Consider the following 16558-nt stretch of genomic DNA (forward strand, 5'->3'; position numbering starts at 1 on the left):
TAAGTTGAGGATACCCACAGCCTAGTCATATGAACCCGGTTTGTAGGATAACTAATGTTTAACTGTCAGGTAATGTTATATGTTTGACTAACATATTCATCCGAACACTTATTGAGAGTGATTGAAGCTCTATTTTTGAGCTATTTTACTGCAAAGTGACCCTTTTAGATGTTTGTTGATGGCAGCCTGTCTTCTGTACAACGCAAAAGACTTGAACTCTAGTGTCAACGAGTGGAAGTAAAAATCCCTAAATGGAAGAAATCATAGTAATGTGATGGTAACAGTTCCAACAACTTGCCTTAGCACATGACTTAGGATAAAAGCCAAACCGGATGCTCTGTTCACAGACATGTTTAAGAGTATTTCTCTCTCCTCAGTTCAAAGCTTGGTTGGATAGAGTCCTCTCACGGGTGTCTAAATGGTAACGTCTCTCCTTATGGAGAGTGCCAAACGGTCGTAAGTAGACTTATAGAACATTACATGGCCTATAAGTCTCACGCCACTTGGTACTCTCAACAAGGCGAGACGTACCCCCTTATTCTGTAAATTGAAAGTGGTGTTCAGAAATATGTATTTTGATGTTTGCTACTTGTATCATGTATGTACATACATAAAAAACACCAAAAAGAGGAATAAAAAGCCTCCAAAAATTAAGCAAAAACTCACAGACTAATGGCAGAAGATGTAAACTGCCCAGGCCAAAAATTATGCTTGTATCATGGTCACATTTCTGAATGGCTAAGTATATTATTATCTAAATATTCCTGAGGCTAAGGGTGCACTATCTATATATTTACTAGTATACCACAAAGCTCTAGGTGATCAATGACATTTTATACATTTTATTAAGTACATTACAATATACAGTGAAATGTATACACAGCTATACATAGAAAACTGGGGGCGCCCCATGTTGAAGGTTTGATTTAGGGCCTTCATGGGTTCCCAGCTGCTGTTATACAACCCATCGGGTTTCTGCAATTGCATTGCTGGGGCTCTACGACTGTGACAGATACGTCCATTCTCTGTCTAACTACTTAAAGCCCATGGTCACTGTTCACCACAGCATCTAAGTGATTAAACTAGTGTGATCAGAGAAAGCCCCAACCGCCAGAATTACTGATGGATGTTAGCTGTGTAACACAGCAGGAACCAGCCGCATATGAAGCAGACTCCGCATGTGTGGGGTTCTTCTATATACATTCTCCCAACTACATATACAGCGGATCTTGGAAGGAGGAGGCTACCTGAGGTCAGGGCCGCTCTGCATCGATCCACTTTAAGCCATAGACCTTCTGCCATTGACGATACACCATTGATCTCATATGTAAAATGTTAAAGGATGTTGAATTATTTTACTGAACATATAATTTGGGTATTTACAGAAGTTTTCCCTTACTTACTGATTTCTTTTAACTGTTTTATTATAAATTCAGGATGCCTACTTCTACTTCCTCCATTCCAACAAAATACCAGACTGTGTATATTCCTGAATCAGAAAAGAAGGGATTCAACTCAAAGTCACTAAGATTTTCCTACAGTCTTAACCAGGTAATTTGAAGATTTGAAGGTGTTTCTTTAGATATTCATGTTTTACTTCAATAGTTCATATATTTGATGGGCTAGGAGAACATACTAATAATGTGGTAGTAGGCATACTGACAGCAGCCATGTTCTGCCATCCCATTAGATATACAGCTGAAACCAGAACTTTACATACACTATCTATAAAGACAGATATGAATGTTTTTCCTCACTATCTGACATGAAATCAGAATAAAGCTTTCCAGGTTTAGGTCAATTAGGATTACAATATAGCATTATGTGTTATTAAAACATAACCTTTAATAAATATAGTCTAAAAAAAGACAACTAGACATAAAGTGATCCTCCACGTATTAAAATGTATTAAAATTGAAATCGGTCCATATACCCGACACATTAGATAAACGTATCGGGCCTAGGTTAATTTAAAAAAACAATGGGAATTTATTTTATTCCCCTAAAGGGTCCCGAGCAGGAGAAAATTGGAATTTCCTATATGTATATAGTGGGGTACAGTCACTCTCCCTGTATTCGACTATGCTGACCTTTTTTTTTTCCCCCCAAAACTCCCGCCTTAACAAGGGCAGTCCACAACTGGCCCTGTTGTGACTAACCCTTACAGTACTTCCAGGTACCTCCCAACGCGTTTCTCCACAATTGCTCTTCAGGGGAAAAATATAACACCTATGTAACTCATGATCTAATACAGAGCCTATACAGATCACGTCTGGTATCCATGAGGCATCTACCACAATAGGGAGTATAAAAAGGTCAAGAACCCTCCTCCTGCATCATTCTCCCACCCCCAATATCATCATTAGCAATCATTGTTAGGCGGGAGTTTTGGAGAAAGGAACAAAGGGTCAACATAGTCCCATACAGGGAGAGAGACCGTACCCCCTCACCGCCTGGATATGCAGGTATTTGAACCTTAGACCACAGGAGAAGTATGGTCTTCCTTTAGAAAACACGAGGACTGTAGTGAGATCATTCCAATTTTGAGTGTGCTGAATTATGCATATGTGTGATCCTATATCTGACACAGTTTGCGTTTATGTATGGAATTAGAATTATTGGTGTAGGGTGACTGCTATAATAACTCAAAAATCCACACTCTAAATATGTACAATCTATAGTAGATATGCGATACCTGATTCGGACTATCCGTATGGTATACGTTGGTGCCCTTTTGGCATTATATATATCTGCACAAGGTGTTATGATTGCTATTTGAATATGGTCTACATTATAATATGAATTAGGTCACCAGTGAAAAATTAGGTGACATATGTCACATAAACCATGTGAGATATGAATATCCACAGATAAATACATGTTTGCATATGTGCGATCCTATATTGCATCTCATCACTGTTTTTGGTCACTGTGTATCAATTTAAGAACATCTAGGGATATTGTTCCAGAGGTGTGGGCTATATTCTAACAAACAATTGTATTAGCTGAAATTGTGGGTGACAGTCACATGCACCATATAGACGATGAACATCTATTAGTGATTTTTTTTTTTTGTGTACATGTGCTCCTTTTTTGTATTTATTTAATATTGCTTGTTGGTACCCCTGGTTATCTGTATGACCTTTGAGAACAATATTGTCATATTAGTCGTGCATATGATATAACAATATTAACGTGTGCACTCACGGGTAATAATCATATGGACAATATTTTGATTGTAGTTATGTCCACACAGGATTGTTTAATTTCACATATGGCGTTTGTATGTGTATATGTATATATAAAAATATATATATAGATAGATATATAGAGATAGATAGATTATAGAGATAGATAGATTATAGAGATAGAGATATATATATATATATATATATATATATATATATATATATATATTGTGAGGTAGAGTGGTCGGCTGCGCAGCAGAAGACACGGGATCCAGGCACCAAGGGTCACAGCACACGGTTTAATATCCAAACAAAAGTCCACAACAGTACACATGTGCCTCTCCGGCAGAGAACTCAGGGAGTTGTGTTCACTCCCTCACACTCGGCAACCCCCGCCCTTGTTTCTGTTTCCTTTTAACCCTTCTTTCAGCCTGTAGGGAAACAGCATTAACCCTGGAGTGGAGTTGCTTTCTATCATGGAGTGAGCACAACCGGGGCGAGACATACCGGCCGTCATAGATAACCCCGGTCACAGTCTCACACACCCCCCCTCAGTTCAAGCGTGCGGGGTTGAACTCCTGCCATCAAACACGGGCCACGGGACAAGGCATCGGCGTTGCCCTGCAACCTACCGGCCCGGTGTTCAACCGTAAACCGGAAGTTCTGCAGAGAAAGGAACCACCGGGTAACCCGGGCATTCCGTTCCTTGGCGGACCTCATCCAGACCAGTGGAGAGTGATCCGTCACCAAGCGAAACTGTCGTCCCAGCAGGTAATAGCATAGGGACTCCAAGGCCCACTTGATCGCCAGGCACTCCTTCTCCACTACGCTATAATTCCGCTCGGGAGGGGTGAGCTTCCTACTTAAGAAGGTGACGGGGTGTTCCTCCCCCTGAACCACCTGAGACAGCACTGCCCCCAGGCCGACCTCCGAGGCGTCATTCTGTACTATGAACTCCTTCCGGAAATCAGGGTTTACAAGAACGGGCTGTCCGCACAGAACCCCCTTCAGGGCCCGTAAGGAGTCCTCGGCCTGCGGAGTCCAGCGCACCATGACGGACTTCTTGCCTTTGAGAAGGTCCGTCAAGGGGGCTGATAGTCCCGCAAAATCTTTTACAAACCTCCTGTAGTACCCCACGATACCCAGGAAGGCCCTGACCTGCTTCGTGGTCAGGGATCTAGGCCACTTCTGGATCGCCTCAACCTTGTTAATTTGGGGCTTAATCACTCCTTGGCCTATCACGTAGCCCAAGTAGCGGGCTTCCGTGAGTCCCAACGCACATTTCTTGGGATTGGCTGTCAATCCGGCTGTTCGAAGCGCGTCCACCACCGCTTGTACCTGTTCCAAGTGGGTCTGCCACTCGGAGCTGTAAATAATTATGTCATCAAGGTACGCTGATGCATACGCCTGGTGGGGTTCCAGCACCAAGTCCATCAACCTCTGGAACGTGGCCGGAGCGCCATGTAACCCAAAAGGCAAGACAACATAGTGGAAGAGACCCTCCGGCGTAACAAAAGCGGTTTTCTCCTTGGCGGACTCCGTCAGTGGCACCTGCACGTACCCCTTGGTCAGGTCGAGCGTGGTGAAATATCGCGCCTGTCCCAGCCTATCAATCAGCTCATCCACCCGGGGCATGGGGTAGAGATCGAACTTGGATATTTCGTTCAATCTCCTAAAGTCATTGCAGAACCTTAAGGAGCCATCGGGTTTTGGTATTAGGACAATGGGACTAGCCCATTCACTCCGGGATTTTTCGATGACCCCCAGGCGTAGCATTGTCTTCACTTCCTCTGATATGGCTTGTCTTCGAGCCTCCGGCACGCGGTATGACTTCAGGCGTACCTTCAGGTGAGGCTCGGTGACAATGTCATGTCGTATCAGACTGGTCCTACCAGGCAGCTCGGAGAAGACATCGGGGTTCTGCTGAACCAGCCTTCTGGCCTCTCGCCTCTGTGTCTTGGTGAGGGCTTCTCCAATCCTTACGTCCGGTTCGTCCTCTCCGGAGGTCGCTGGAGCCGGATGTGAACGACCCGAAGAGGAGGGAGATGGGGAAAAAACAACCATTAGGCTTTCCCGTTCCTGCCAAGGTTTTAATAGGTTGACATGGTATATTTGTTCAGGTTTCCGCCTACCGGGCTGCAATACCTTATAGTTGACCACCCCGACTCTTTCCTTTATCTCGTAGGGGCCTTGCCACTGAGCCAGGAATTTACTCTCCGCCGTGGGGATTAATACCAACACCCGATCCCCGGGTTTAAAGGTCCGCACGGTGGCTTGTCTATTGTAGCGGACGCTTTGCGCGGCCTGAGCCTCCTGTAAATGCTCCTTCACAATTGGCATGACCGCGCTTATGCAGTTCTGCATTCCTAAAATGTGTTCAATCACACTTTTATGGGGGGTGGGCTCTTGCTCCCATGTTTCCTTTGCCAGGTCCAACAATCCCCGGGGATGTCGCCCGTATAACAACTCAAAAGGCGAAAACCCCGTGGATGCCTGTGGCACCTCTCGGATGGCAAACATTAAATAGGGAAGCATCATATCCCAGTCTTTCCCGTCTTTGGAGATCACCCTTTTGAGCATGGTTTTCAGGGTTTTATTGAATCGTTCTACTAACCCATCCGTCTGAGGATGATACACAGACGTACGCAACTGCTTGATCTGGAGTAGCCGGCATAGCTCTTTGGTCACTTTAGACATGAAAGGGGTCCCCTGATCCGTAAGGATCTCCTTGGGCAACCCCACCCGGCAGAACACAGCAAACAACTCCCGAGCTGTAAGCTTCGCCGCAGTATGTCTGAGAGGTATCGCCTCTGGATACCGGGTGGCATAGTCAACAATCACTAGGATGTGTTGGTGCCCTCGAGCAGACTTTACGAGGGGCCCCACCAGATCCATCCCTATCCGTTCAAAATGGACTTCTATAATGGGTAACGGTACCAACGGACTGCGAAAGTGGGTCATGGGTGCGGTAAGCTGACACTCCGGGCAGGTTTCGCAGAACCGTTTTACCTCCCCAAAGACCCCGGGCCAATAGAACCTTTGCAATATTCGCTCCTGCGTTTTCTTGACCCCTAGGTGGCCACTCATCAGGTGTTTATGAGCCAAGTCGAGGACCCGCTGGCGATACGGCTGGGGCACCACCAACTGCTCTACCCCCATGCCCCGTATTTCATCTACCCGGTAGAGTAAATCCTGCTTAAGAGCGAAATGGGGGTACCTTACCTGGGCACCGGGCAGCTGTGCCACCCCGTCAACTACTGTCACCCGACTCCGGGCATGTATTAATGTAGGGTCCTGGAGTTGGGCTGTCCCAAACGTATCCGGGGACGCCTCCAACTCCGGGATGGGCTCGACCGTCTCAGCCTCTCCTGCCAATACCTCTAGGGGCGACCTATCGGGTTCACATTCTGTCCCTATCATGGGAACCCCTACGGCAGGCGTCCCGGATTCAGGATTGTAGGGCTCAGGTCCCGGACTGACCCATATCTGAGGGGACTTAGGAGGTCCCTTCCATAAAGTCCAAAAATAGGGCAGATCCCTTCCTAGGATCACGTCATAGGGAAGAGTGTTAATAAGTCCCACCTCATGTTGCACCTGACCGCAAGGTGCTGTGATGGTGACAATCCCCATGGGATAGTCTCGGCGGTCCCCATGTATGCAAACCACCCCCACGGTACGTCCTGTGGCCTTTACTTTAGCCCTTAGGGTTGATTGCACAAGGGTCACTAAGCTTCCGGAATCCAACAAGCCTGTAACCCAGGGGTGGGGAACCTTTTTTCTGCCGGGGGCCATTTGGAAATTTCTACCAACCTTCGGGGGCCGCACAAAATTATCAACTTGAAAATTACCCTAATATATTTGGTCAAACAATTATCTCACTGTGGCGGCTGGAGCTTCTACTTTTTGGTGCAGCTGTAATATTAGGCGATGTTGATCTTGTTGCTTTTCACAACTGCTTTTCCAGGTTTGAGTTGTTTGGGACTGCTGTATATACATCACAGGAGGGTATGGGGGCATATACACCACAGGGGAGGGTTGGGAGGAATATAGAACACTGGGGAGGCTGGGGGCATAGACATCACTGGGGGGTACATACATCATTGATGGGGAGCACAGACATAGCTGGGGGCATAAACATTGCTGGGGAGGGCTGGGAGGAATATACATCACTAGGGAAGCAGCAGGGCATTGACGTCACTGGGGGTACATACACATCACTGGGTTGCACAGACAAGACTGGGGGGCATAAACATTGCTGGGGTTATATACATAGCCGGGGGCAGACAGCCCTGGGGGATGCCGGAGGGACACAGACAGCCCTGGGGGCACAGAGAATGATGGGAGGGGCTGAAGGCACAGACAAACCTGGGGGACGCTGGGGGCACAGATGGCACAGAGAAGGATGGGAGAAGATGAAGGCACAGACAGACCTGGGAGAGGCTCGGGGCACAGAGATCACTGGGGAGACTGAGGGGGCACAGAGATCACTGGGGAGACAGCACAGATCACTGGGGAGACTGGGGAGACAGCACAGATCACTGGGGAGACTGGCGAGAAAGCACAGATCACTGGGGGGGCACAGATCACTGGGGAGACTGAAGGGGCACAAAGATCACTGGGGAGACAGCACAGATCACTGGGGAGACTGGGGAGACAGCACAGATCACTGGGGAGACTGGAGAGACAGCACAGATCACTGGGGAGACTGGCGAGACAGCACAGATCACTGGGGAGACTGGCGAGACAGCAAAGATCACTGGGGGGGCACAGATCACTGGGGAGACTGAAGGGGCACAAAGATCACTGGGGAGACAGCACAGATCACTGGGGAGACTGCACAGATCACTGGGGAGACAGCACAGATCACTGGGGAGAAAGGAGGGGCACAGAGCGCTGGGGGCACAGGCAGACCCGGGGGAGCTTGGAGGCAGTTAGAGAACTGGGGGAGGCCTGGATCACTGAGTGCTGGAGGTGGCTGCGGGCACGGAGAGCGCTGCTGGCGCGCACAGAGAGGAGCAGCTTCCGCCGGGCACAAGGAGCCGCCGCCACCGGGCACAGGTAGCCGCAGCCGGGCACAGGGAGCCACCACCGCCGGGTGCAGGGAGCCACCACCGCCGGGTGCAGGGAGCCGCCGCCGCCGGGTGCAGGGAGCCGCCGCCGTAGGGTGCAGGGAGCCGCCGCCGGGTGCAGGGAGCCGCTGCCACCGGGTATAAAGAGCCGCTGCCGCCGGGTACAAAAAGACGCCGCCGCCGGGTACAAAGAGCCGCCGCCGCCGGGTACAGGAAGCCGCCGCCACCACCGGGTACAGGGAGCCGCCGCCGCTGGGAACAGACCTTGGGGATGATTAACGGTCAATTCTTTCCTGTTTGATTTTAGCGCTCCTCACGCCGACCCCACCTACAAAGTACGTCCTCACGTAAGCAGTGCCAATGTGGGGACGTAGTCTTTCAGATATAGGAAATGCAGCGTTCAGCATTGAACGCGCTGTGTGGGGTTTTAAAGGGCCAGCAGCCAGCAAGATGCGGCTGCCGCTCCAGCACTGCAGTCCCCGGGAATCAGCTCGGGGGCCGCAGGAAAAGTCGTCGCGGGCCGCATACGGCCCGCGGGCCGGAGGTTCCCCACCCCTGCTGTAACCGGACATCCATTCACCTGTATTTGGCACAAGTGGGGCTCTGTCTCTGGGGAGACCAGGTCAGCGGTACACACCACCTGAGCATACATTGAACCCCGCCGGGTAACCCCACAATCCATGGGCTCCATGGTGAGTTGGCACTGGGCTTCCATATGTCCCACCCGCTGGCACCGCCGACATCTAATAGGGAAGGAAACCCCCTTGACGAGTTGTCGTTTAGGGTACAGAACCTTCCGGACCTCAGGGACGGCGGCCGCGGCCTCAGACGGGACGGTAGCGGACTCCTGCACCAGTGTCGGCGGTAAGTCCTTGGCCCTAGGCTTGGAGGGGCCGGACCGACGGGCGGTACGCAAAGTCTCAGTGTCCCGTATCAAGTCCTGCGTAGCCACATGCCGCTCTACCAGGGACACTAATTGGTCCAGGGTACTCGGGTCGCCCTGTCCTACCCACCGTTGAATGGTGACGGGTAAAGTGCGCACAAAACGATCAACTACTACCCTTTCCACCATTTGCGCCGGGCTCAGAGTGTCAGGCTGCAACCACTTTTTTACGAGATGCAACAAGTCATAGGCCTGGGAGCGTACGGGTTTGGCTTCCTCATAGAACCACTGATTTACCCGCTGAGCCCGTACATAGGTATTCACCCCCAACCGAGCAAGTATTTCGGCTTTCAGGGTCGCATAGTCTATGGCGTCCTCGGTACAGAGGTCCAGGTACGCTTTTTGGGGCTCCCCCGTCAGATAGGGCGACAATACCTCAGCCCACTGGGGGGTCGGCAGCTTTTCCCGCTCGGCCACCCGCTCAAACACCGCCAGGAACGCTTCCACATCATCCCCCGGGGTCATCTTTTGCAACTCTTGTCTCACCGCTTTCCGGACGCTGCCGTCGTCACCTTGTCCCGGGGTTGTTGCTGCCGGTCCGGCACGGATCGACTTGGCCAGTAGAACCATCTGTTCTTGGTGCCTTTTGTTCCTGCAATTTCAAAGATTGCTGCTGATGATCCAACGACCGGAGCAGGTGTGCATTGATCTGTTGCTGCTGCTTTAGTATTTCCTCCATGGTGTCGCCGGGTTTGGGCTGTAGTATAGCCGCTTGAATCCAGGACATGTGCTACCGGGTCACCAGAAATGGAAGCTACACCTCACCGGGCTGGCATGCCCGCCGATTCTCCACCATATGTGAGGTAGCGTGGTCGGCTGCGCAGCAGAAGACACGGGATCCAGGCACCAGGGGTCACAGCACACGGTTTAATATCCAAACAAAAGTCCACAACAGTACACATGTGCCTCTCCGGCAGAGAACTCAGGGAGTTGTGTTCACTCCCTCACACTCGGCAACCCCCGCCCTTGTTTCTGTTTCCTTTTAACCCTTCTTTCAGCCTGTAGGGAAACAGCATTAACCCTGGAGTGGAGTTGCTTTCTATCATGGAGTGAGCACAACCGGGGCAAGACATACCGGCCGTCATAGATAACCCCGGTCACAGTCTCACAATATATATATATATATATATATATATATATATAGATAGATAGATAGATAGATAGATAGATAGATAGATAGATATAGAGAGAGAGATAGATATATTAGGTTATGTTTTAATAACACATGATGCTATATTGTATTTGGATTTACATGTGAGATCTAATTTTTTGGATACCTATTGGTTATCAATAATTGCTATATTCATTCGTCAATTAAGATTAATATATATTTGCCAAATGCCAGAATAATGAGAGAGAATGTTTTGTAATTTTGATTATTATTACTTTCTGCACAGTCAAAAAGTTTACATTAATTTATTTCATATTTGGTACCATTGCCCTTAAACTGTATGACTTGGGCCAAACATTTCGGATATCCTTTCACAAGCTTCTCACAAGTTGGTTGGATTTGGGCGCATTTCTCCTTGCAAAACTGGTGTAACTGAACCATGATTGTATGTCGCTTTTGTGAATGTCGTCTGTGTGGGTGCTATTTTGGAGCTCCCTCTGGTGGCTAGAAATGGTAGTGAAGCTGAGTCTGAGTCTGTGACTCATACAGGTGTCAGCATTAATTTGGATTTAAGGAAGTCCTATTGTAGACAAGCCTGGTGTATATAGGAGAGCACTTTTTGCCTTGCTGGCGCCGGTGATAGTTGAATTTTCCTCAGTCTCTGAACCTGGCTTGCAGTTCTTTCCTTGCCTGTTGTCCTGTGCAAGACATCTGCAGATAAGTTTGCAAGATTTTGCTTTGCTTCCTGATTTACACCTTAGGGTGTTTGTTTTTCTTTTGTTTTGTTTGGAATCTGTTTTCTTGCAGGTGAAGATTTGCTTTTCTAGTTTGGTTAGCATGGGGGATCTCACTTTGCTAGCTCTTCTGCAAGAAAATAGAGACTCTCCCTGTCAAACTAGATTATTTGCACTTTTGTATTTTTTGAGTTCTTTTTGGTATTTTGTTTCTCCCATTATTTACAAGAGTACCTGATATAGTGGGGGTGAGGTTGTTTTGACCTCTAGGGCCATTTTTACTATTCGGAGATTGGTATTTTTATGCAGGGTTTTTGTACTGACCGCAATCAGTTTCCTTTTCTGTCCTTTGTATCTAGGTAGTCGGGCCTCGCCTTTGCTAAATCTATTTTTCCAATCTTTGTATCCTGTTTTCCTACATCACCATAATCTCTATATGTCGTGGGCTGGCTATTCCTTTAGGGACTTCTCTGAGGCAAGGTAGATTTCCTCATTTCTATCTGTGAGGTGTAACTAGTTTCTCTGGCTGTGACGTGGCATCTAGGTGTGTAGGAACGCTCCACAGCTACTTCTAGTGTGGTCTGATAGTTAGGGGATTGCGGTCAGCTCAGGTTCCAGCTACTCTTGTTTTTCTTGATGTTTTTCTACCTATGGGATTTGTTTGTAATCTTCCACGGTTACTGGATCACAACAGGTCACCTTGCTTACACCTGCCTTTTCAACTTTGCCCATAAATCTTCAATAGGATTGAGATCAGGGCATTGTGATGACCACTCCAAAGCATTGGCTTTGTTATCCTTAAGCTACTTTGTAACCAGTTTGGCAGTATGCTTTGGGGAATTGTCTATTTTGAAGACCCATTTCCACCCAAGCTTTAAATTCCTGGCTGATGTCTTGGGATGTTGCTTCAGTATTGCCACATAATCTTCTTTCCTCATGATGCCATCTATTGAAGTGCACCACTCCCTCCTGCAGCAAAGTAATCCCACAACATAATGCCGCCACCCCCATGTTTCACAGTTGGGATTATGTTCTTAGGCTTCAAAGCTTCTCCCTTTTTCCTCCCAACATAACGATGGTCATTATGGCCAAACCATTCAATTTTAGTATTGTCAGACCACAGGACATGTCTCCAAAAATTAAGGTCTTTGTTCCTGTATGCATTTGCAAACATTAATCTGGCTTTTTTTATGTTTCTTTTGGAGTAATGGCTTCTTCGCAGAGTGGCCTTTCAGCCCATGTTGATACAGAATTCATTACACTGTGGATAATGGCACAATCTTACCAGCTTCTGGCAGCATCTTCACAAGGTCTTTTGCTTTTGTTCTTGGGTTGGTATGCATATGTCTCACCAAAGCACGTTCATCTCTGATGTAGAACCCGTCACCTTCTTGAGCAGTATGATGGCTGGTCATTCCCATTTTGTTTTTTGTATTTGCATATAATTGTTTGTATAGATGAACGAGGCACCTTCAGCTATCTGGAAATTGCACCCGAGGATGAGCCAGACTTGTGCAAGTCCACAAATCTCTTCCTGAGATCTTGGCTGATTTCTTTTGACTTTCCCATGATTCTACACAAAGAAGCTGTCATGTCACTCACAGAATAGAGTGAGAAGCTAGTGACTATATGTGTAATAGTAACTAGATAGCGCTGTGAGCACCATCGTGCTGTGAGGGCAGCGTGGGAGTCGAACAAGCCACGGTCAAAGCCGAGAGGACGCAACTAAACACAGGGAGAAGACAAAAGCAAGGTCGATAGTCAGGCTGAGGTCCAGTAAGCAGGGGAGCTAGTAAGGAACAAAAGGGACAGACAAGGATGTAGTCAGGAGGAGATCAGAGGTCAGGAGCTAGACAGTATCACAGAGTCGGGATGAAGCAGAGCAGAGAACTGGAAGCAGTCAAGGGTTGAGAACTAAGATCAACCCTTGACCAAGGGTTGAGAACTAAGATCAACCCTTGAACCAAACAAACAGGAACTAGGCACATACTAAAACTAACCAGGTAATTCGACTTGTGTCACTCCGGCCAACACTGCTCCCTAATAAAGCACCGCAATTACTTGGAATGCAGAGCAAGAGAGCAAGCCCCTCCCACAAACCAGAGAGTGACCCAGTAGGGAAACAGCCTGTTCTAGAGTAACGGAACAGGTACCTGAAACACTAGCAGGAGGCTCCATGTGGCGCACAGGTCGACACTGGGTCCACAGGAGCATAGAACATAAACCACAGTATTGAAACCGCACCACAAGACAGAACTGTGACAGAAACAGTGTGTTTCAGGTGTATATTAAAATACATGAACAGGTGTGTCTCTAATTAACTCAGATGTTGCCAATAAACCTATCGGAAGCTTCCAAAGACATGACATGATCATATGAGCTGTCCCATATTATTTAAAGGCATAGTACTGTTATGTAAACCTTTGACTTTGCAAAAAGTAATAAACATGCCTTAAAACATTCTCTCATTTTTCTGGCATTTGGCAACTATAAATAATTTTGGTTCCTAATTGACCTAAAACGGGAAAGGTTTATTCTGATTTTATGTCCGATAGTGCGAAAAACATGAATGTGTTTCTTTTTCGATAGTGTATGTAAACATCTGGTTTCAACTGTAAGTATATTGGTGTTGCTGTGCACATTAATTAGCTTTTTTTTTTCTTCATAAAAAAGGCTGCAGGATTAATAGTTGTTTTACTTTGTAATGCTCTCTTCACAGATCTTTTTGCACAGGATGATGTTCTGTTCGAGAACAATGACCTTTAAAGCATATCACACAACAAATGAGAATTTTGCTCGTCTATTGGTTGATTAGCAGTGCGTGATTATAGGGAAACAAGCTTTCTGCTTGTTCATGATCATTGTTCAGTTTAATTGCACCCATATACTTCGCAAAATATTATGTCAGATCAGTAGGTGGAGCTCTAAGTTCCTTCACCTCTGGTGTCCAAATATAGTGGAGAATGCTAGAGACCTAGAGAAGACTGTATATAAGCAGTTGTACATCATGAACTTCTATTTTGAGTATTTCCTTCTAAACTTAGACATATTTTTGGCTAATGCAAAGTGACAACTTTAGCAATGCAATCTCAGAAGCGCACCAGTTGTATCACCTTGATCATGTTATATATTTTTGCATGATTTAGGAAGTACAACCTTTGGTAGCTTGAGTCATGCATCAATAGAAGTGAATTTGAAAGGTTATGTGCCTGGCTTCTTCCATTTTTCTTCTACTGAAGTGGGACTGTAACATGACTATTGTGAAGATAAGCTCACATTACGTTATGTCCCTGTGTTTGGTGTATACACCAGCAATTTCTTCTAGCATGAGCATGTCTACGGTAGTTGGCAAACGTTTTGAGCCTAATGCCAATTTTGGTTTTGACAAAATTGGTTGCTTCACTTTTTGTAGTGGCAATTGGCAATTATTCTAAAAATTATTAGGGGATGTGCGCACGTGTGCGTATTGCATGCAGTCACGCTGCGTTCTGCACCGCAGCGTAACTGCATGCGTCCTGCGTCCCCTGCACAATCTATGGAGGTTGTGCAGGAGCCGTGCGCACGTGGCATATTAGAACGCAGCAATTTGGCTGCTGCCCGAATCGCTGCGTTCTAAGAAGTGACATGTCACTTCTTTCGTGCGGTTTGCATGCTGTCTATAGGGAGAGGCAGCATGCAGAGCGAACGTTCTCTGCCGGCACCATGCGCTTCAGAACGCAGCTTTTCAGCTGCGCTCTGAAGCGCACCTTTTAGGTGTGGTGCAGAGCGCACACGTGCGCACATAGCCTTACGCAGAGTGATCAGATGCATTGCAAAGTAATTCTTTGACATGAAAATTAAAGGGAACCTGTCAGGTCCCTTAAGTGTTCTAACCTAGAAGAAGATGCCATTCCCACAGCCTTGTTATCCTGGTCCTTGCTTCTCGGCTTCAGACACGCTCTGCGCATGCTCAAAAGACTCCTGTGGCTCCGACCATGCACAGAGCGCATCTTAAGCCGAGAAGCAAGCACCCGAATAACAAGGCTGCGGGAATAGTAAGCGCGCACACGCAAGATCTCCAGGAGCTGACGGTGACGTCGCTCATGTAAAATCCATGGTATCACGCCCACAGGGGTGTGATACCACGGAAAGCATGCAAACGCCCACGGGGCGATGCAACGCCCAAGGAACTGGCTGGAGACTCTGCTCATTTACATAGGGAACATGTAAGTAATAACATATTTGTATACATTCATATTACACACTATTATAACACAGGGATCGGTAGGAAGGGGTTACTAGGCCACACATCACCCTGCTTCTAGGTTAGAATGCATATGGGACCTGACAGGTTCCCTTTAACTACTATTACATAGTTACATTGGTTGAAGAAGACCTAGGTTGATCTAGTTCAACCTTCCCCCACCAATTATATATTTTGTCATTAAAGGGAACCAATCACCAGGCTTTTCATATAGAAGTAGAGTTGATCAGACGGCCAATAATCCGGTACTGGCGGATCACTGCCAGATTTAAAAAAAAGAGTCTGATCCGCTCCGGAATCCGGTGCCCATATAAGTCAATGGGGACCGGAATCCGGAGGTTAAAAACGTTTGTGGAGGAGCTAGGGGACTAGGAGCAAGCACGACATACTCACCGAGGCGCTGTCATGGCGGCACACTCCTTCCGGGTCACGCTGTTACCTTCCGGAACCGACAATTCAATATTCATTGTTTTACCCGTCCACCGGCGTGTGTTTGTTGCAGTCAGACACGCTCCCACCCTGAGTGGCAGCGTATCAGCTAACTGCAACTAATCACAGGCGCCAGGACGGCCGGTGGGCGGGGAAAGCAGTACAGTCTGTTGGTCAGTTCACGGTGTTAAAAATAAACACTCGGCACTCGGCAGCACAGTTATAGCGCGCGGCTGCAGCCCCAGCTGCCGCGCTGTATCTGTTCTGTGGCTGTATCTGTTCTGTGTATACAGTGCTCAAAGTCACATGTGCGAGGCTTTGCCGGGTGCTGCCATGGAAGATTCGCGTGAGCCCCTCGCATGTGTGATTCCGGTGAAAGTAAAAAAAAAAAAACGTGCGGTCCCCCCTATTTTCATCCCCAGCCAAGATCATGCCGGCTGGGGGCTGGTATATCCTCAGCCCGCAGCCGTCCGGTAGTGCCGCATCTATTAGATGTGACCATACCGGTGTGCGCTACTGGCTCTTCCCACAGGCGTGATGCAGTGCCAGTCGGGGTAATAGCAGGGGTTAATAGCGGCGCATGGCTGCTGCTAAGCCCTAGGTTCTGTGATGGCACAGGCATCTATCAGATACCTGCCTCACACAAACCTGTATGTGACAGTAAATAAACACAGACACAGTGAACAATCTTTTATTTGAAATAAAGTACAAAACACACCCTGCTTCACCTCTTTATTAACCCCCAACACCCTGCAGCTCCGACGTAATCCACAGGAGAAGTCCCACGCTGACACATCCAGCACTGCTACATCTCAGAGTGAGTAGCTATAGAGAAGACTGC

The 16558-nt window shown here is 47.6% G+C and overlaps 1 protein-coding gene across 1 annotated transcript in view; it reads left to right on the plus strand.

The window, feature by feature from the left end:
* The window catches only part of STPG1 (sperm tail PG-rich repeat containing 1), a 202562-nt gene that overhangs the window by 50481 nt on the left and 135523 nt on the right, over positions 1–16558 (plus strand). Inside the window, exon 3 of the mRNA XM_075336094.1 lies at positions 1437–1551. Coding sequence (XP_075192209.1) covers positions 1438–1551 — 114 coding nt within the window. The 5' untranslated portion in view covers position 1437. The remainder of the gene's footprint in view (positions 1–1436; positions 1552–16558) is intronic.

Source organism: Anomaloglossus baeobatrachus, chromosome 2 (assembly GCF_048569485.1).
Source record: "Anomaloglossus baeobatrachus isolate aAnoBae1 chromosome 2, aAnoBae1.hap1, whole genome shotgun sequence".
Lineage (NCBI taxonomy): Eukaryota > Metazoa > Chordata > Amphibia > Anura > Aromobatidae > Anomaloglossus > Anomaloglossus baeobatrachus.